The sequence below is a fragment of the Takifugu flavidus genome, chromosome 13, assembly GCF_003711565.1.
Source record: "Takifugu flavidus isolate HTHZ2018 chromosome 13, ASM371156v2, whole genome shotgun sequence".
Classification (NCBI taxonomy): Eukaryota; Metazoa; Chordata; class Actinopteri; order Tetraodontiformes; family Tetraodontidae; genus Takifugu; species Takifugu flavidus.
Window position 1 is genome coordinate 215,758 of NC_079532.1, and position 22,631 is coordinate 238,388.

Below are 22,631 nucleotides of genomic sequence, written 5' to 3' on the forward strand. Positions count from 1 at the left end.
GTGATCAAAGAATGGTCTGACAGGAGTGGGTTCTGAGGGAACACTGACACATGTTCTACCTCAACACCATAAGTCAGAACTAGATCTAGGGTGTGGTTGAAGCTATGAGTTGGTTGGTTTATCTGCTGGAGGAAACCAACTGATTCAAGTAATGAAATGAAGCCATTTCTAAAGCTGTCATTTACAATGTCTACATGGATATTAAATGATAATGACTTTGTCAGTTCTCAGGACCAAGTCAGATAAGAAATCAGAGAACTCAGACAGGAACTCTGAATGTGGCCCAGCAGGGGGCCGATATACAACTACAAACAGAAGTGGCTTTTCTGCCTTCCAGTTCAGATGGGTGATGCCAAGAGTCAGGCTTTCAAATGAACTGGAGCCATATTTTGGTCTAGGATTAATTAATAACTTGAAGTGATAGATTGTTGCCACTTCCCCTCCTTGACCAGTAACACGAGGAATATGATAATTAAGATGGGTAGGAGGAGTAGCTTCATTTAAGCCAGTGCTTCTCAATTATTTTCTGTTACGCCCCCCCTAGGAAGAAGAAAACATTTTGCGCCCCCCCCCCCCCCCCGCCGTGACTATAATTAGTATCATTTGTCTATGAAATTGTTATAAGTACACCTCTGCATAACATTGTATCCTTATTAATATTAAAGAAAACAAAAAAAGAAGGAAATATAGACCAAAGCGGGATGATTGTTGCCAATATTCGGCACGTTTTTGCCGAAAAAACTCAAGCGGCTGATCAGCGTGACTGGGGTGTAATGTCTTTAAGTGACGCCTTCATTTATTTGGCTTCATGCTGTCCTGCCAACATTTTTAGACACAGTTAACACACCGGTCTTTCCTCGTCTCCCACCGTAGTCGCAGTGAAGCCAAGCGCTATATATGCTTCGTCATATTTACTCGTCTTAGCTTTCGGGAGACTTTCGTTTGTCTCATTATCTCCGTCTCTCTCCGCTTTTCTTTTCATCACTGTTAAGTATTTTTTCATGCTGTCTCTTGGTGGTTTGTTCACTGCGCTTCCTATCTGTTGCTCTGTGGTGTGTGCGCGCGGGATGTGCAATTACACTTTATTCTAGTACGGCAAAAAAAAAAAAAAACATGTTCTCCGGGGTCACACGCGCCCCCCCTGGCATCAAATGGGGGGGCGCGCCCCACTATTTGAGAAGCGCTGATTTAAGCTAAAGTACTCCTCCTCCTAAAGCCAGGTCTCAGTAAGACAAAATAAATCAATGTGATGATTCGCTATCAGGTCGTATACTAACAGGGATTTACACAAAAGAGATCTAATATTTAACAGTCCACACTTAATTGTGATATTAGTTTCTCCAACTTGTGCTTTAGTATTAATTTTAATAAGATTATGGTGATTGACCGCTCCCCTGCTCTGTGTTTGGTGAACTTTTAACCATGGAACAGAGACTACCTCTATAGTGTTAAATATGTTATTGTTGGTGGATGAGGGTTCTAAGGAAGCAGCAGAGAGGTGTGTAAGACTACAACTCTGCATCCTGGTCTGGACCCTGGATTGTCAGGTCACTTTGAGTCTAATAAAATTAGCCGACATCATTTTTGCGTAGTTACACACCGACTCTATGTTAATTTTGGTGACCTCCGACTGACGAAGCCGGGTGTTGTTGGCTCCGACGTGAATAATAACTTTACCAAATTTACGTCTCGCCAGTGTGAGAAGAATTGTTGTTATTGCTATTATCATTAAAATGCTATGATGAGTAGATTTAGAGTGTTTAAGGAATGTTGTTAAGAAAAGGAATGTGTGAATGTTTAAACTAAGTGCTGGAGCTGTTTATATAACCAGCACTTAGAGGTATCCTGTTCGATAAGACAAGGAGGTCGTAAAGGTGGGAAAAGTAGATAGGAAACAAGGAATCATGAGGTCCCGATTGACATAAATCTTGTGTGCACCAAATAAAAGAGGCGAGCGAGCAGCAGACAAGCAGAGTTGACAGAGGAAGCTTGAACTGCTGCTCGGCTCTCCCTTGCAAGGACTCCAGTTGTTTGCGTGGTTTGTCTGAGTCTTAACATAAGAACAGCGCAGGTGACAAACTTCACCCTCACACCAGCAGCCATAAATTTGCTTCTATGTCGTCCGCTCTGGCCCCCGGAATGCACTTAACTATGGTCGCTGGAGTCGGCTTCACGTAGCGCAAAACAGAGTCGCCATTTACCAGGGTTGGTTTCTCAGCGGGTGTGGTGCCGAGTGGGGAAAAACGGTTAGCCACGGGAAGCAGTTGGTGGTGCACCGTGGGCCTCTGTTTTGGGTTACGCTTCCTGTGAACCATCACCCAGCCGCCCTGGCTAGCCGGCTGCTCAGCTGCTGCCGGGGGACCACTAGCTGAAGCTACGCTAGGCGGCTCCGCAGCAGCTAGCTTCTCCTGGCTACCTGATGCAACTCCATCTAACTCCAAACTGCGGAACCGTGTCTCAAGCTCGCTAAGTCTCACCTCCATAGCCGTAAATAAGCTACACTTTCTGCACCTATTCCCTTCACTAAAGGAGGCAGAGGAGTAAGTAACATTTCACACGCTCAACAGACAAAGACACCGGGTGAAACAGACGGTGAGGCCATGCTAATGCTAATAGTCAGCGAAGCCCTGTATTTGTTTAATATGGGTTGTTTCTCACTGTTGTTATCAGAAGATCCATCCGTGCGCCTTTTTTAATCACCGGCTTTCACCCACGGAGCGGAATTACGACGTGGGAAACAAGAAGCTCCTGGCCGTGGTCCTGACGCTCCAGGAATGGAGGCACTGGCTGGAGGGCCCAACCCAACCATTTATCGTATGGACGGACCACAAGAACCTCACATACCTCCGGAACGCCAAGAGGCTCAACCAGTTCGCCTCCAAGCCAGGGGAGACGGACCCGGACCCCATATTACCCCTCTCCTGCATCCTGGGGGCCGCATCCTGGCAGGTGGAGGAGAGAGTCCACGAGGCCCAGCAATCAGCCCCAGATCCGGGGGGAGGTCCTGCAAACCGGCTGTTCGTCCCGGTGGCAATGCACTCAGAGGTGCTGCACTGGGCCCACTCTTCGAGATTGACCTGCCATCCAGGAGTCAACCGCTCGTTACACTTCCCTCTATGGCCCGGGACACCAAGGAATACATAGCTGCCTGCCCCTTATGTTCTAGGGGGAAGGCCTCCCATCAGCCACCGGCAGGACTCCTCCAGCCACTGGGAATTCCCCAACGGCCGTGGTCGCATATCGCAGTAGACTTCATCACCGGCCTCCCCCCTTCCCAGGGTCATCAAGTCATTCTCCCCGTGGTCGATCGTTTCTCCAAGTCGGCCCACTTTATTCCCCTACCCAAACTCCCGTCAGCAGCTGAGACTGAAGAGCTCCTGGTCCAGCATGTTTTCCGCCTCCATGGATTACCTAAGGACATAGTATCCGATCGTGGTCCACAGTTTTGCTCGTAGGTGTGGAGGGCCTTCTGTTCGGCGCTGGGAGCTTCAGTCAGCCTTACGTCGGGGTACCACCCACAGGCCAATGGGTAGGCAGAGAGAACTAACCAGAGCCTGGAGGACACCCTAAGGTGTGTGGTGGCTCAAGATCCATCCTCCTGGAGCACCTACCTGCCGTGGGTGGAGCCCACAACTCCTTGGTCTATGCTTCCACTTGTCTGTCCCCCTTCATGGCTTCCCTGTGCTACCAGCCTCCATTATTTGAGGGCCAGGAGGAGGACGTTGCGGTACCGTCAGTGCAGGCCAACATGGCCGTTGCTGGACGGTGTGGAGGCAGGTCCGCACGACTCTGCGGACCTCTCGTCGTTCTCAACTACAGGCCAATCGACACAGCTCCCTCCTATCGAGGTCAGAAGGTCTGGTTTTCCACCAAGGACCTCCCACTCTAGGTCGAGTCCCGGAAGCTTGCTCCTTGCTTCGCGGGGGCCGTTTGAGGTGGATCAGATGGTAAACCCCACAGCCGTCCGCCTGAAGCTTCCCCCAGCATTGAAAATACACCCATGTTCCATGTTTCCAAGGTGAAGCCAGTCGCAGAGTAGGACCTGGTTCCCCCGTCCGATCCTCCACCCCCTTCCCGCATTGTGGATGGAGGTCCTGCCTATTGACATTGATATGTTTTTGAGGTTCTTTGAAGGTGCTCTAAATTTGATTTGATTCATTGAAAATTTGACTCCTTTTTGTGAAAAAGTAAACTCAGTAGGTATGACTGGAGGCCAAGCAACTCTGCAACTTCAGAGGATAATGAAGGTTTTGGAGACTGGACACACCAAAAGAAGCAGCAGATGCAGGAACTCAAGCAGGGAGGCGAAGATATTCGTGAGAAGGTGATCATGATCAACAATACCACAGAGTCTCTGCTGGCATCCAGCACCTTCTCCAGCTGCCAACACAGTCCAGGGCAGAATGAGGAAAACTGGAGTGAGGGGGAAACAGAAGAGTAGAGAAGAAAAGGAGGAGGGAATTCTGTGTCAGAGTGTGAGGAGAAAAGAGGGTGTGAGAGAGAGAGAAGGTGATGACCCAGAGGATGGAGGATGTTCAAATGTCAGATTCAGAGGTAAGAGAGTTACTTCAAATAATTCCCTTCAAAGTCTGACCTTTAGTCATATGTGTAGGACTTAAAGTCCATGTTAGAGTAAATTACTCCAAACCTCTCAGCACAGGTTCAGCTATGGTAAAAGGTCATTGTGGTCATCCGTAACATGTGACCATGATGGGTGGTCAGTGGGACTGGCAAGCATGAACACAAAGATATAAACAACAGCTGTGGTAAAGTTTAGTGGCACTTTTCAGAAATCTAAGAAAACAAATTTGTTAAAGAAAAAGCAAATATTCATTAATTACCAATATATTCTGAAATATTATTGAGTGGACTCAGATGTCAACAGGAAATCAAACTCCAGGATTCACCAAGGCTCCTGTGGCCAATGAAACCAGGCAACACGGCAACACTCAGGTGTGTGTGTGTGTGTGTGTGTGTGCGTGTGTGCGTGTGTGTGTGTGATTCATGAAACACTCAGTAGGGTTTGGATTAGTGTGTGTTGGACAGGAGACACTCACCTCAGAGAATGAACTCTCTTCACTAAATGAAGGTGACAGAGGCTTGTTCATCAGCATTGTGTTTGCAACTGTGATAATGGGGAGTGTGCATGCGTGCCTTCACCTTCACAGCATGAGTGCATTGTTCCATCTTATCATCAGTCTTTGGCAGGATTTTAAAGCTGTTACCAATTCAAACAAATACACAGCACACACTTACTGTGTGTCTCAATACACACAATCTATGTACTAGTACACGCTCACTGTAAACAACTTGTATTGTTTCATTTAATTTAATCTTTATTTATATAGCATCTGTTACAATCAAAATTGTCTCTAACTTTACGGAAGCTGTACTACGCACGATCATTGTATCAAGTATAAGGGTCACACAAGAATAAGGGTCACATGACCATGCCATAGACCTGGAGTTTTATTGACTGATCAGCAGCAGTGGGAACGCTGCATCAAGACTTTTCTAGTAGCGGTGGATGATGTACCCATCATTACATCTGTATTGCCAGGCAAAAATGTCCTCTGTCTTCAATCAAGATACAGTCTTGAGTTTTTCTGCTGTTAAAGAGAACGTGGCTCGTGGCTGAACGTGCCTTGCTTTTCAAGGTTTATATTGTGTTTTACAGCACTTATCTCATAACACAAATGGGTTGATGTCTGAAGAGACACAGCAGATAGAGACAAAGCAGTTCGTGAATTACTAGGCTTGTCTTTAACACAAAGGCTTGGATCCAAAATGCTACAGCTAGAGTTCTGACATGAATCCTGTACTGGCTTCTCTTCAATGGCTGCCCATTAAATCTAGAATGGTTTTAAAATTTCATCTTCTGACCTACAAGGTCATCAGAGGCCTAGCTTCATCCTACCTGGCGGAGCTAATGACACCTTGTAATCCCAGTAGACCGCTCTGCTCTCAGAATGCTGATTTACTTGTGGTCCCCAGAGTCTCTAAACTAATGGGGCTGAGCATTTAGCTACCAGGGCCCCCTGCTGTGGAACCAGCTCCCTGTTCAGGTATCAGAGACTGACTCCCTCTCTACTTTAAGATTAGACTTATAACTTTCCTCTTTGAAAAATCTGATAATACAGTAATTCAGTAATTAATAATCAAATTATTAAGATAATGTCTTAGTTATGCTGCTACAGGTCGAGGCTGCTGGGATACAGAAACATGATCACCTGACAGGCTTCCACCACCCTGCTGATTCATGGCTTCATCTCCTCTCCCCTCCCCTCCTTGGGGTCAAGCCCTGGCTCTCTGTAAAGAAGGGGTGCTCATTACGTCGATCACGATCTACCGGTCGATCGCGGAGGTAGTACTGGTCGATCACGGCGTGGCATTAAAAAATATCAGCCTATCATTTATCCCATCACTTGATTTATATACAGGGCAGCCAGTTAGATGACAACTGAATTTTACATTCAGGTGACCAATCAAGCGCAAACAACGGCGCTAAGTGCAGCAGAACTTACGATGTCAGCCCGTTACTTGATTGAACAATCCCGTTACTTGATTGACATACAGGGCAACCAGTCAGAAGCGCTAAGTTATTCAGCGAATTACCTCTGATTTTAAGCCATCGCTAAAGCTTATGGTCATCAAAATGAATGAGGGAGCGGGACCAAGTAAGAAGACAAAAACATATCACTTTCATACGGAATAGGTAGATCACTTTGACTTGGTCATTTTGTAAGTAGCTTGCATGCTGAAAAAATGTGAGCACCCCTGCTGTAAAGCACCTAGAGACAGTTTAGATTGTAACAGATGCAGATAAAGAAAGATTGGATTGAATTTAATTTAATTTAATTAAAAAAATCTATTCTAATCGTGGGAATTGAGTCATATTATATCTGTTTTAAAAAGCTGTGTCCTACCAACTACTTGCTATGGATGGATGGATGGATGGATGGATGGATGGCAGTAACCCATTCCTTGTTCATTCCTTCTGTCGAGAGAGTTCGCATAACTCCCTTACCGGCGTCTCTTTACTTGGCTGCCCATTAAATTTAGAGTAATTTTTAAAATTCTTCTTCTGACCTACAAGGTCAACAGAGGCCTAGCTCCATCCTACCTGGAGGAGCTAGTGATGCCTTATAATCCCAATAGACCGCTCCGTTCTCAGAATGCTGGTTTACTTAGCACATTCAGTGAATTTTTAAACTTCTTTCTAAAAAAAATAAATCAGAAGCTCTGAAAATACAGAAAACATGAATGCTTTAATTTGATTGGAGTCTGAATGACTTTAAGACATTTTTCTGAGGATCCACAAACATTAACCATCCACGAACATTAACCATCACGCAAATGGAGATGAACTTTAAACTTCCCACAGTACTTTTCCACAGTGAATTTTGAGACCTGCGCATTAACTCTGAAGACATGCTTGTTCCAGTTTTGGCCTGGTTCCACATGTATAGCAGGACTTTAAGTAGCTGCAAACCCCCGTGCTGTTCTGTTAAAGTCTTTTGGTTCCTCGTCTCTGCCTTTGCATCCAATCAGGGCCATTTCAAAAACGGTTGAAATTTTTGTCACTGGCCTCGATGCTGCTTCTTTAAGCTTCTTTGCATCAAACTTTGGGCTAAAGAGCAACACAGGAAGTTTGTACACAAAGGATGGTATCTCCTTGATGTTATTTTCATCCTTTGTCTCCTGTTTTGTCTCAGTTTCACTTTGGCTTAATTCAATCTGGTGCATGATGTTCTCTTTAGTAGCAAACATTTGGAACAAGACAGCATCCCACATCTTGGTTGCCTTGGCGGGAATATTTGTTTGAGTTTCCTGAACAGCAGCTTTGTTGCCAGAGTTCTCACCTGTCTGCTCCTTCCCACCGTGACTCTGCTCATTAGCCTCTGTGTTGAAGTCTGTCTCTGGAAATTTGGGCTCTTCTTGCTCCACCACCATGTGCTTCTTGAGTCGGGACCATCCACTGACTTTAGATTTCATGCCCATTGATTTCTGGGTGCTTGAGAGATTTGGGAGGGATTCATTTTTGCTTTTTTGTTCTGCTGCAGATTTGTTCACCATAGTGGTTTCCTTTACATTACTTCCTGACAGTTGAACAACTGCTGAATTCACAGACAAAGCTACACTTGGTTTGGGGACTTCATGTGTTGTCTTTTTCAGAGATGGTTCTGTTGTCTCATGATATTTTGCTTTTTGTACCGCATTCAGATGATCCTGCTCATTGCTCTTTGCCAGAAAATGTTTGATATCAGGTGTTTTCATCATTGCTTTGGTGACATTTGGAGGTAATGTTTCTACTTGAGTGGGAGATTTTACACTCTGAGCAGGATTTTTTGTTGCTTTGTGGAAGTGCGTTTTTTCTTGTGTAGATAATGCTTGTACCTCTTTGGTGGTCTCTTGTGTGATCACAATGGTAGGAACCAACTGTTTGGCCACAACTGTCTCATCTTTTAGATGTATTTTGTCTCTGAGTAGTTCTTTGAATGTAGACATCTTTCCCATGCATTGTACCTCCATTTGTGGTTCTTCACCAGCTATTTGACTTTCTTTTGGTTCTTCTGTGATACTTTTGATTTCATCATCTATTTGTACCTGAGAGGTGGAGAAACCAAATGCTGGAAAGTGTGTTTTAATTCCTCCATGAGCTGCATATTCTGCTGGAGTCAATCCACGGTAGCCACACTTTGACTTTTGATTATCTTCTGTTGGAGTTTTAGGTCTTTGAAAGGCTACAGGCGATACACCGGATGTCGTGTATGTTGGTGTTTTTGGTCTTTTATAACCTGGTGATGTGGTCATAAGTCTGGCTGCCTCAGATGATGGAGTTTTTGGCCTATGACAACCATTGTAGTATGATGTAGTTTGAGACCTAGACAGCTGAGAATCTGCTGGTGTGGCTGGCTTCACGGCTCCTGTCAGATCAGGCTCTGATTTGGTGAGACTTTGATGGATGGGTGTAGCTGCAGGTGTCATATCAGAATTAATATCCCCATTTAGTTCTGCTTCATTGAACTTGAACTCAGCAACTGTTTGAGTAACAATATGAGATGTTTTTGCCCTCGCCACCTCCACCACGGCCGGTGAAACTGCAAATAGTAGAGGATTGGGTCTTGAGATTTCAAATACTGGTGTTACAGCTCGAGTTATATGTTTAGCTGGAGCTTTAGGTCTTTCTGTTCTAAACACTTGGAACTCAGAACTTGATGTTTTAGGCTTTATTTCAAGGGGTGAATGGATTCTTTTTGTGTCAGCATGACGTTTGTCTCTTATTTCTGTTGTAACTATTTTCCTTTCAAAAGAAGGAATTTTTTGAGGATCTTGTCCCAATAAAAGAGTAGACTCTTGTTTGACTATTGTTGGTGTTTTACTTGAAGTTACGCTGCCAATAGCTGTTAGTCCTGCTGAGTCGTACACTGGTGATATCTTAGAAGACTCATAGTAGGATGTGCTCGCTGTGTATATTCGAATTTGAGGGACATCAAACATTGGTTTGGGGAATCGTGATGGTTCTGTCGCTTTGAATGTAGGACGTGGACTTTTTGGTTTGACAAGTGGTGTCAACACCGTAAGAGGACAGGTCAGACCTTTCACCCCCATTGCTGGAGAAGTAGACACACCCAGGCTGGCATGTTTGGGCTCTGCGGCTGCATCTGAAGCAGTGGGCATACGGCTATAGACATCAACAACGGCCTTTTTCATCTCCACACCTTGTACTGTTTTACCAGGCAACTCTGGTGCAAATATTCTGAATGTTTCTAGCTGTGGTCCCAGGTCTGTAGAAACTGTACTCACATTCTGTGAGCATGATGGTATCACCATAGTCTGAAGTGAGAATATATTTGTTTTCTCATAATTGGCACGGTGTGGGTAAGGTGAGGCCACATGTTGGTATAGTGGTCTTACAGTGATCCGCGGTGGTTGGTGGGGGTTATCCAGCCTGAATTGTGTCTCTGGAGTTTTAGGAGGAGTGGAGCGGTCACTGTGCTCAAGATCAGGGCTCGCTTCATCCACAGGTGAAAGGCTTGAGCGGAAATATGTAGCAGTCTGTGATCCCTGAGCAGAGGTTTTTTTCTTGGCATTTCTCTTGAGGAGTTTCTGAAGTCTCATATTGTCTTTTCTAGGTTTAGGCAGCAGAGGTGGTGGGTACTGCTGAGAAAATAGGCCCAACTGGGTCACAGCACTATAAGCAAGAGCCATGAGTGCATCTGCACCCTGAGGACAAACCAAAAGAGAGAAGGACAAGAGGTCAAATTCAAAGTAAATTTCAAAGAAAATTGTAAAATTTTCCATCTGGTCATAAAAATCATTTTTCTTTTGAAAAAATCAAACTCCTACCTCTTGACCCTTAATTCCTAATCCCAGTCCCCTAATGCCTAAAATTTAACAACTCGTAACACCCAACCTAACCCGAACACAGGCAGCATCACATCAAACATCATTTTACAGCATCAGGATTTTTTTTATGATGCTAATTATGTTTTAAGTGAAATAACCTCCAAAATGTATTACTTTTTTTAAATTATACATATTAATTTTTCACAATTTACAATTCCTTTGGAGATTCTTGTAACTCCTAAGGAGGCTCACAAAACTAAATCAATGATGTGGAAAAGCTTCAAAAGCAGATTTTTATTCCCTGTTTTCAGTTGACAGCAAGCAACATATTTTTGTTCTACAGACTTTTATATGATATTGTTTATGATATTGTTTTCTCAGAATTTTGTAATAGTCATTCTGGATGTCTGCTTTTACTCTGTTCACTCAAAAGATAGTTATATGAGTTATTTACTTATACTAACTTATAAATATACCATAATTAAAACTCTACTTCTATACATTTACAGGCTGTTTCTGTTCAACACAAAATATAAATAGTTCATTTTTAACTATTTTTATCATTGGTTTTAATTGCATGGACAGATAACTGAGATGTACATGAATTAACTTCATAAAAGCTTTTCTCATTAAAAAGATAAAAAAATTTGTGAGTTTTCTTTCTGTTGTTATTTGTTTAGATAGAAAAAAATCACTGTTGAGTTAAAACAGAATTCCATTTTCTTCTGAATTTAGGCTGAACCAAGAATAAATGCTCCTTAATATAAAATCCTCATCACCAAGAGTAAATTGTAATGATGTAAATATTAATTTGTTTACAGTGAAAATGTGAAGATTATGTGATGACCTCACTTCATACTTTAGATGCAATGTGATGTCACTATTGATGAAACTATTAACAAAATTGAGCCAGGTGGCTCCTCCCCTTCACCAGCTTGAAACCCCACTGCTGCACTCGGATTGTTTGGACTACTTTGTTGTGATTTGTGGAGCAGGTAGTTACATAGTAGTTTGTGATCGATTCTCAAAGCTTTTATGGACAGTAGGGGGCCACATAGAGTTTTTTCCACTGTCCTCTCCTTAGACAAGCTGCTGACTGTTTGGGAGAAAGATCGCCTGTAAAACAACAATGTTTCTGTTCAGAATTGCTGATACAACTTCTATCTATCTATCTATCTATCTATCTATCTATCTATCTATCTATCGCATCTGTTACAATCAAAATTGTTTCTAGGCACTTTACAGAATCCCAGGGCCTGACCCCCAACAAGCAACAGTGGCAAGGAAAAACTCCCCTTTAACAGGAAGAAACTTTGAGCAGGACTAGGCTCATATAGGGGGACCCTCCTGCTGATGACACCACTACCCACTGATATCTGAGAGATTCTCAGAAACTTAACATTGATACACACTGAGTTGATAGTAAGAAAAACAGATGAATACATGATATCATTATCAATATGTTTGTTTGCAATCAATCGATTTTTCCTTTATGAGATTGCCGACATGGTGTAATCTGTAAACAAACACCGTTTCAGTGCCCAAATGTATCATGTGTCACCTCAGGAAAAGTAGAGTGGTATGGGTTGATTTGAAGCCCCTCCCACCTCTTGTCACAAGAGCTCACTCCTCCATTTATGGCTCTGGTAGTTTTGGTATGTCGAGCGCCTTCAGGGCGGAGTTAAAAGAGGAAAGGATAATAATAACCCCATAATGAAAAGCCAGCTGTTCCATAATCACCTCTCAAGTGAACCAATCCACCCAAAATGTCAGCAATAGTTAGTAGTTTCCAGAGGATTTGTGCTTTACACACACAAACACAAAAAGAATGGAACATACCAGGTGAGAAGTTTATGCTGATGTTGTGCGCTGGCTCTAGGTGGGGGTCTCCTGTCCAGAACAGGAGAGAATATTGAAGCTTTTTCAAATTTTTAATCTAATTTACACTCCACAAATGCACTCCGTCAAACTAGTGTGTGATGCCAAAGGATTTACGTATAACAGAGCCTCTCTCCCACTGCTACCCATAACCCCAACAGTTTGTTAGCTCAGTATCTGTAAAATATAATGCAAATTTATGGTATGTTTACCTGCGGACTGCTGCTCAGGGCGCGGCCGGCCAGCTACTGACTGTTCCCTGCCTGGAGTGTCAGTAAGCAGATTTGTGTAGAGACCTACTCAACCCCCCTTCCTACAAATGCAAGGATGAGAAGCCATGACAGTCCAAAAATAAATCCTGAGCCCTACAAGCTGTTCAGACACTGTGATCGAGGTGGGATGGTGCAAGTCAGGAAGAGCCACAGAATCTTTAGCTGCGCCAATCCAAAAAGTGGAGTCCAAAAGTTTTTTTTTAACTTGTAATTGAGGCCTCCACAGAGCTTTGATGACAACAGAATTAATTTGATGTGACTTGTATTTTAAATTGAAATCCTCAAATTATGAAAATTTGAGGATTCATGAAAGAGTAGATTCCAATAAACAGTCTGGTGTATCATAGAGGACATTTAGAAAAATTCAAGAAATCCTGGAGGTTTTAATAAGATTCTAGAAGTAAACTGTCCACATAATGTTGTCAACACCCGATGGACAAGAAGGCTGTTTCAATGGCTGGTTCGTTCCATTTACGAACCATGTGTGATCCATGTATGATCCGTGTGTAAACCATTTATGATCCACGTGAGAACCATGTGTGATCCATGTACGATTCATGTGTGATCCATGTACAATCCATGTGTGAACCACATGTGATCAGTGTAGATCCATATGGGTAATTAATGTATGATCCAACTATGATCAATTTGTCACCCATGTGTGATCAATGCATGATCCATATGAGCAATGAACTATCCATGTGTGATTCAAGTATGATCCAGCTATGATCCATGTGTGATCCATGTGCGATCCATGTATTATCATTTAAAATCTGTGTACAATCTATGTGTGATCCATGTATTATCCATGTGTGATCCATGTGCAATCCATGTGTGATTCATGTATGATCTATGCATAAAACATGTAAGATCTAAGTATAATTTGTGTGTAATCCATGTATGATCCATATACAACCTATGCATGATCCACGTGTAATCAATGTGTGATCCATGTATGATCCATGTGTGACCTATGTACGACCCATATACGAAGCATATTTGATACATCATGTAAACATGTGTTTTAACTTTATTTATACAGAATCAGGCCTTCTCTTACAGAGTCTGAACCAACCAGCAAAACTGCCTTTAAGAGGAAGAAATATTGAGCAGGACCAAATTGACACAGGGGTCCCTCATGATCATGCTAATGCAACAACTAACTTGTTAATACAGTATGTGGGGAGCTGGGTCAGAGGTCACCGAGAATGTGTGTGTGTGTGTGTGTGTGTGTTGTGTGTGTGTGTGTGTGTGTGTGTGTGTGTGTGTACAGCAATTATTGCTAAATTAGTAAAAATGTGCATGAATAAAGCCGATTCTCAGCAAAGACTGATCTCAGAACAGAGCATGGCAAACATCAAACTTTTGAGTTTTGAATTGATCCCATGTTTATTTGGTTTTGATGTAAAATGATGGGATTCTTCTCCTGATTAGTCATCTTTCTTGGGGTCTCCTCACTATCTCAGCACTAAAGTTTACTGTAAAAGACAGCTGTTTTAAATTAGATTATACCGTAGAGGATATTTTCCTATATAACTGTATAAGAACAATTATTAATTTTGAGCAGACACAGAAAATTGATTTTAGTCTTTGAATCCAGTGAAGTTCTTGTGAATTGATTTAATATACAGCAATTTACAGCTATTTTACAGCATGAGAACAATTCCTGGCAGAGAAACCAGACCCTAAAGAGAGCCGTATGGCGTGTATGTTGTTGTGCTGCCCCCTGGGGGAAGTGTGAAGACCGGTGCGTGTTTTAGATGAAAGTGATCAAAGACATGTTTGCACAGGCTCCTGCAGCTCAAAAGATGAACATTTGAGGATTTTCACACTTTCATTATTCATTTAGCCATGTTTACTTCATGTTCCCACTTGAAAGATTGTGTGAAAACTGTGAGGAATCTTTCTGTCTCAGAAGTAGCAACATTTATTTTGATTTATTTTTGATAAGGACCACCCACTTCACTGCTCCTCCAGGACCTACATCAAAATTTGCTTGCCTAATGCAGCAGCCCCAGAATAGCAACCTGGGGGCATCTTGGTTGCCCCTTCTCCAAACTTGAGCTTCCCTCTTGGTGTCTCAGCTCTTCTGTAACCTTATTGAGTGCCAACTGTGTGTGTGTGTGTGTGTGTGTGTGTGTGTGTGTGTGTGTGTGTGTGTGTGTGTGTGTGTGTGTGAGTGACTGAGTGAGTGAGTGAGTGTGGAGGGGGCCCTGTCTGGCCTCGCCTCTGAGCCAGCTCCTTGGCCAATCAGGCATCCAGTGGGATCATGTGTCACTATAACAGAAGGACATAATCAGCGCGGCAAGTTTGCAGAACCCGACAGCCTGTCTGGGCCAGCAGGAGCTCACTTCTTTCAGCGTTTCTGAGGTAAGTGAGAGAGTGTGGGGCTAATTTAGAACCCTCCCCACCAGAACCACTCGTGTTTAAAGCAGAGTCAGGAAAAGAGCCCATGTTGGTCAAAATGGAGCCAACTGGGCCTGCACAGATGTTCTAATTAAAGCTGTTGTTCTGTTGCTGTTGTTCTGGTGAACGAAGGTCAGAACCATTACAGCTGGTTCCTGAACCCCTTGCAGCATCTTGTTTTGTTTGAGTGTGTTGCTTTGGTCAGTGTCCAAGTTCCCAGCAGACATTAATATCTGAGGGATTTACAGGCGGATTAAAGCCGACTTCCTCACGTGCACCGAATACTAACCAGTTATGTCAGCTCACCACCGTCAGCTCGGTGATGCTAGTGGTGCTGATGGAAGTAACGCAGCTGTAGATATGTCCTGTGATGTTTTATTTCTGTTCTGGTTATGAGCTTTTACAGGCATGGCTTATTTTTCATTTAATTGACATAATTATTCTTGATACAGTGTTTAAGTGTTTGGCACAATGTAGCTGGTCAGAAATGACTAAAAAGTCTTTAACTATCGTGAAATGGTGAAATAGTGACGTATAAAAAAGAGGAAGAGCTGAAATTTGATTTGTTTGCAATGTGAAACGGGTCGGCCTCCTGCTGATGACTGAAGGAACCATGAGTGAGCGTCACTGCCACATAAGGACATGAAGGTAGAATTATTATAGGTGCTGGGCCAGAAAAAGGAACTTCAGCTCCAGCACTGCGTCCATCTGAAACCAGATCTGGCACTTTTGCAGCTGTTGGAAACAGCTACCATGTTCCACCGTTTACACTGACAATTTTTAGGGATTGTGGATTCATTTATAGCATGTTAATAAGTAATTGGTAAGCTCTAAGTGAACAAGAGAAAAGTCTGTCAGAGGATATGTTTGATATGGATATGGAGGATATGAGTTTCTTAATAACCCTAACAAGCTGTCATCCACTTGGCTGCTGAATGAAGAGACAGAAAAACTTGTTTGGAGGGCCATTTTTGAAACATGAGCGAGTGAATCAGGCTGAGCAGAAACTGAAGTCAGAGAATGTTTGTGAGGGCTTTTAAAAATGTGTGAAGCAAAGCAGGGCTGGGTTGGTCGCTCTGGGTCAGTACAGACATTTAAACCATGTCATTCTATCCTGAACTATAAATACAGCACATACTTGTGTTTCTGTCTCATCTGCAGGTTCCGACATCCGCCGTCACCATGTCCGACACCGAGGAAGTGTAAGTTACACTGAGTATAATGTCACATTCAGAATGGTTGAGTAAGATTTGATTGTGAATACATACCCCAAAAGGTCTATAATCTTTAATCTTTAAAAGGTCAAAAATTTGATTAGTAACAGCAAAACTAGATCAAATGAATGGCATCATGGTTTAAAGCCACTTGTTTCACAGATGATCTGTAGAAAAACCCACTCCAGTAACATTAGTATAGTCTACAGAACACTGTTAGTCAATCCACAGCAGGATGCTAACAGACCTGCGGTACAGCTGAGCCTAATTTAAGCATATGTGGTTTAAATGTGGTTTCTTTCACATGTTCAGATCTGATAAGACTTGTTTGTGTCTTACAGTGAACAGGTCGAGGGTAAGTAGAACTGCTGCTCTCATCATTCAAAATTCTCCAACTTTATTGAAGACAAAACTATAGGTGCTGGTACAGTCCGGAGTTCCATGCTAAAGCCCAGCATTACTTGAGAAAGTCCCCCCCTAAAACGTTTGCAGTTTTGGCTTGACTCGCCCAGAATCCACTTGTCTCCTACAGAAATCTGCACATGAATTATGATCTTTGGTGTGACACGGTTGCAGGATTCACTGTTGACATCAGGACAGAACGTACAGAGGATCTGGCCTGGTGGTAACAAGTCCCACAACTCTGCATGACCAAATGCAAGCAAGCAGTTCTCCTGCTCTGAGAGTCCATCAGTGCAGGAGGACACTGTTGTGGATGTGTAGCATGGATCCCCAGTTGTACCCAGGTTTTGTTTTCTGACAAAATTGGGTACAAAAACAGGATCTTTTGATTATTTTCTTTTGCTCCTTTCTTTCTCGGACGGACGTGAAGAATACGATGGTAAGAATCATCCTGCAGACCAGACCGACTTTGTGTCGCTGAAACTAATGCTTAGAACTTGTGACCTGATTTCATAGCATGCTAGTGAACACTAATGCCAGATGAATCCAGCTCAGACCAGCACACCCACTACTAGGGAGTAATCACCTTTCACCCATCAATGACAGACCTTTTCCCTCTCAGAACTGCCTGCTAGTATAGGCGCTGTAGCCCCAATCGAGTGGCAGTTTCTGTGAACCGCACCTCCACGAACATCCATGTGATCGCCTCACCTGGACCACATATTTCTATTCCTTCTGCTTCCATTAACGCGCTAACCGCCCTTCCTTCCTGTCCCCCGGCAACTCATTGCATGTTGTGTAGCTGTAGAAGAGGAGGTAGTAGAGGAAGTAGAGGTGGCCCCTGAGGCGGCCCCTGAGCCAGAACCAGAACCAGAAGTAGAACCAGAGCCAGAACCAGAACCAGAACCTGAGCCTGAGCCTGAGCCTGAAGGTATGTGATATGGAGCGGGAGGGGTCATTAATCGTTCAGGCGATCGTGTGTTCAGAAGCCATAGCTTGAGAGAGATATGTCAGTCCCCCAAAACCATTAGAACAGATGTGTTCAATACAGTGTGACAGAACCAAAAAGCTCCAGATATATTCACTGTTGCGTGCCTGCTGCGATCGCTATGTGTATTCATGGGAACCAACAAGGATTCCACACATTGTTGGACCCATCAGAACCTGACAAGACAAGACAAATCCTGATGGTTCAGTATCTGTGTAAATGCTAAATTACACTAGAATATATAGGTTTGCTTCAGTTAGCTGCTAGTAGCTCAACAATAATAATAGTAGTAAGAAGAAGACATTTGTTTAATAGAACACTTCAAAATTCTCAAATGCTGAGTAATTACCGGTAAGTTAAAAAAAATAAAGTCATAAAATACACACAGAAAAATAACCTAATGAATTGCTACATCAGAAGTATTAGGGGGGAAATTAAATCTTTAACTCAAAAGTCCAGAGAATTCTAAACTAAATTATAAACTATACAAACGTAAAACCTATCATCTGTTACCAGCGAGCAGTAAAATATTATGTAATACCACAAAACAAACTTACAAATAAACAAGTTTGAGCTGTGAATCAAATTATTTTTTGTCTTCACTGAAAGCTAAGCTACCTATGGCTAACTTGGGCATTGTGATGTTTTTCTTTTTACCTGTCTATTGTCACACTAGATCCAATATTTATAGGAATCTTGACTTTTGATGAAAATGTGACAGAAGATGTTTTCTTCATGGTAATTCTTAAATATTGGTCACATTCCACACAGGGTCACTGCTTCATTCTTGGCTTCCACTTGAGAATTAACACTTTTGAAAATCTTCGTTATTTCTGAGCGTGATTTTGCAGAGATGAACGTCAGCTCTTGCTGGCTAACGTTAGCTAATGCTCTGCTGTTTTTGGATGTTTGCTGCATGTAAAAGCTGCTAAAGAACAAACTTCATCTATATAAAACTCTGTCATTGTTGTTCTGGGAGGCTGATGGTGTCCCAACTCTTCTTAAACATCTCAGGCCGCAGATTGAACATTGAAAATAAATGTTAGAAGACTGAGAGCAGAACAATCCAGACATGCTAACAAGAGTGTTGCTGTGATCTGCATGAAATAAAGCTGACACGAAGATGGAAACAGGGAAATTATCTCTGAGCTTAAAAAAGATTTGGGGGTCAAGCCAAAAGCACACACACACACACACACACACACACACACACACACACACACACACACACACACACACACACACACACACTTTAAATCTTTTATTGATGTCGTAAATTTTCTGTAAGTGAACTGACGAAAGTGATTGTAAAAGCTAAGGAGTTTCCCTTTTAACTGAACTAAAACTTTGACAGACCTTTGATCTGAGTAAAAAGATTACTTGAAATAATTAACAACCATTTCTAACACATCAACTGTTCCCTTTTGACCTGCAGAGGAGAAGCCAAAGTTCAAGTAAGTTTCTCTTTATGTCTTCAGATTAAATATGGGGTCTTCCAGAAAGTGGACCAGTTTAACAGTTACTATGAAAACTTATTAAAAAAAATGTTTAATTCTCCTTTTCCTTTTTATTAAAACAAATTGTAAACGGAGATGCTAACCTATCCCATGGTATTGAAATCAGTTTATTCAAGTGTAAACCAATCATTTTTTCACGGTGACAACATGCATAAAAAGATGAGTTATTGAATGTTAACATGTGAATCATCAGAACTGATTAAAGTATTAATTGATTATTTGGACATCAGTTGTGTTTTTACTCTTGTTGTCATGACGAATCCCCATGGTTCCCTCCATTGTTGAATTGTTTACCAAACCCTTTTCTGAGGCCCTCAGATGGTTTTTGAAAATATGTGTGTGAAATGATCAGAGGGTGACGTCATTGTCTCCCTCAGACCCACCGCCCCAAAGATCCCGGATGGTGAAAAGGTGGACTTTGATGTAAGTACACGCGCTTGTCACGAAGCGCCAAACACAGAGAAACTTTACAATGATCGTGTTGTTCTACCGGCCCCTACAGGACATCCAGAAGAAACGTCAGAACAAGGATCTGATCGAGCTCCAGGCCCTGATCGATGCTCACTTCGAGTGCAGGAAGAAGGAGGAGGAGGAACTGATTGCCCTGAAAGACAGGATCGTGAGTCGCCACGAACTATTAAAGCTAATTCACCCAAAGCTCGCCAGTTTTTTTTAAACGTTTTCCTTCGCTCAATTGTCAAACACGGGCCCCCAAAATGTCCAAATCTTTAGCTTTTTCCAATATAGCAGTTTTATGTAAGGTCACAAATATATTCCGCAAAATGCTGGCGGGACTGGATGATGCTAAGCTAAGAGCGGCTGGTGGTTGAACTCCTGTAATTGGCTGCCTCGATGTCTCACAGGAGAAACGTCGCGCCGAGCGGGCAGAGCAGCAGCGGATCCGCGCTGAAAAGGAGAAGGAGCGTCAGGCCAGGCGTGAGGTTCGAACGTTCTCTTCAGCTCCTCTTCTGAAAGTGATAAAACCTCATTGTTTCGTGGCAGAGTTTGTAAAAAGAATAGTTTGAACTATTGCTTTCCAGTTTGGCGACATCAAATTCAATTATCAAATTGGCATTTATATTTTCTGAAAACAAAGGTTTTGCTTTTGATTATTAGAAAAAACCGTTTGGGTTTTCAAATTGTTGTACGTGTGTGTGTGTACCGTTTAGACTGATTAGTGTGAGTAAGTGTTTTTAATAAATAAGGAGGGCTGAATTAGTTTGTCCATGAAGGGAGGTCTCACTCTGATTTGATTGTGTGAACAGGAAGAGAGGCGGATCAGGGAGGAGGCTGATGCCAAGAAGAAAGCAGAAGATGAGGCTAAGAAGAAGTCAGCTCTGTCCAGCATGGGTTCGAACTACAGCAGCCACCTCCAGCGAGTCAGTTCACACACAAAATGAGCCACAGGGATAATTCATTCAATCAGTTTACCCTGATGCCAGTGCTGTGCCAAAGGCACCTGGTAGCATTAGCGGTTACCCAGAAGCTTTTATTCCAACCAGGTCTCAGTGATGACACACATTTTGCCTACCTTAAATTGACATGTTGACCTTTATAGGGCAAAGATGTTGAAAGACAACACATCACTTAGTTGCCAAACTGTAAACCTGTCCTCTATGTTTGTGAGATTAGGCTGACCAGAAGAGAGGAGGTAAGAAAGAGACTGAGAGAGAGAAGAAGAAGAAGATCCTAGCTGCCAGACGCAAAGCCCTAAACATTGACCATCTGAATGAAGACAAACTGAAGTGCGCCAGCAATTTAGAAAAGAGGCGAACAAATCCACATGAATGATGACGTGTGATGTACTTTTTTCTCCAGGGACAAGATCAATGAGCTGTATGATTGGATGTGCCAGCTGGAGTCTGAGAAGTTTGATCACATGGAGAAACTGAAGTTGCAGAAGTATGAGGTGAGAATCTGACCCCGACTCCATCACACATGCAAATTTGCTTCTGTCCACTTAAGCCAACAGCGTGTTTGATCCTCGTCCAGGTTACGAGACTGCGTAAGAGAGTCGAGGAGCTCAGTAAATTGTAAGTAGAGTGAAAGAGGGCCTTTTCCTGCTAGCTTGACATGAGCTGCATGTTAGCATGAGGTCAAAAAACCAAAATGCTCTGCCATGGTGGCAGAGCGAGGCTTTAAGGCACCTGACAACTGCCATAGTATCAATAAACAAATTATTATGAGTTTGACATTAGCTGTCCTGTCTGGAATTAAACTCTAATATTATTGATCTGATCAGGTTTGTGTGTGTATAAGTGCTGCTAAAAATTTCAGACTGTTTCATTTTGAGAAACCATGATTTAAAAAGTATCAAATGAAATCAGAACAGTTCATTCGTGTGGCTCCATTTTTGTTTCCCATGATGCCTTAGGGTTAGGGAAGTCTTTTTTTTTTCATTGAAATTTTTGGAGTTACAGAAGCAGAAAGTGAATATCAGGCGATCCCAGTTTCTCAGACAGTCTAAAATGTCCCAAACACCCAACCTGAGGATCCCCAGATTTCACCTTTAAGGTTGCAGCTAAACATTCTAACACATTAACAATTTATAAATGTAAGACACATTCAGCAAATACCAACAGATTTATATTATGGAAAAAATTGGATTTAGTCTTAACATGGTATTGTTTTGTTTTTGTTGAATATTTCTGAGGTAACCTAGCAGATGTGCTAATGAAACACTAATACAGCGCCACTGAATAAATGTTATTATTCATAGTTTAACTAACTAAATTAAATGATGTGTTGATGGGTTTGTTCAGGGGAAAGACACCTACAAGCTAACAGCTACGTGACAACACACGCTGAGCAAACTTTGTGTGATTATCAGATTACAGCATTCAGCTGCTACAATTGATTAATTACATTAAGATTATTATGAATTGTGTATTTTTCGTGGCAAACATTGCATGTTTTCAGTAAACGTAGTGACCATTTTTCATAAATAATGCTTCAAGGCATGCTAGTCATTCAGGAAGCATTTTAACCTGGCTGTTCACAGAGCACCTGACTTGTCTTTAACAGGTTTACTTGTTTTATTTATTTTCCAGCAGCAAGAAGGGAGCTGCCACCCGCCGCAGGAAGTAGAGCAGCCCATGGTGTCGCTGCTCAGAAACCAAACACCGACATTGTCGCTCAGGATGAGCTGTGTCCATGCTTTTTCATCTATCTAGCCTTTAGCCGCTCCGACTGAAGTAAATGTGGGGCCTCGTCGCACCTCCACTGTTTGGTTCTCCCTATTTTTGTAAATAAAGTGTGACACTTTGAGCCGTGTGTGAAGAGCTGTTCTTATCAATAAAGGTCATATTTTAAACTTTGTTATTTATTTTGTTTAACACTAAAAGCTAAATTTTGGGATCTTTGATCAATCATGCAACATTTTCTGTGTCAGCTGACAAACACAACATATTTCCATATCATATTTGAAGAAAAATAAAAACTTTTCCACCACAGAAATAGTCACCTGAAAAGATTCAGGCCAGTCAATTTTTCTGAGATCATTAAGATCAATAAGGTCATTATTTCTGGGTTCCTGAGATCAGGAGTAAGTGTCTCCTTACTGATCTGGGTCTGGTTTGAGAGAGCCCCTCTAGGAGAACACCAA

At 42.4% G+C, this 22,631-nt stretch overlaps 1 protein-coding gene and 1 pseudogene across 1 annotated transcript; both read left to right on the forward strand.

Annotated features, from left to right (window-relative positions):
* The first annotated feature begins 3,670 nt into the window (after positions 1–3,670).
* On the forward strand, positions 3,671–8,114 carry LOC130536558 (uncharacterized; annotated as a pseudogene).
* A 7,974-nt stretch (positions 8,115–16,088) lies between these two features.
* LOC130536559 (troponin T, fast skeletal muscle isoforms-like) lies at positions 16,089–22,294 on the forward strand. The gene is made up of 12 exons (XM_057052601.1): positions 16,089–16,108; positions 16,462–16,475; positions 17,325–17,453; positions 18,946–18,964; positions 19,405–19,450; positions 19,530–19,646; positions 19,891–19,968; positions 20,293–20,406; positions 20,660–20,772; positions 20,846–20,936; positions 21,020–21,060; positions 22,078–22,294. Exons 1-12 carry the CDS (start codon positions 16,089–16,091, stop codon positions 22,112–22,114), a joined length of 819 nt encoding a protein of 272 aa, XP_056908581.1. The 3' UTR covers positions 22,115–22,294.
* Positions 22,295–22,631: the final 337 nt, after the last annotated feature.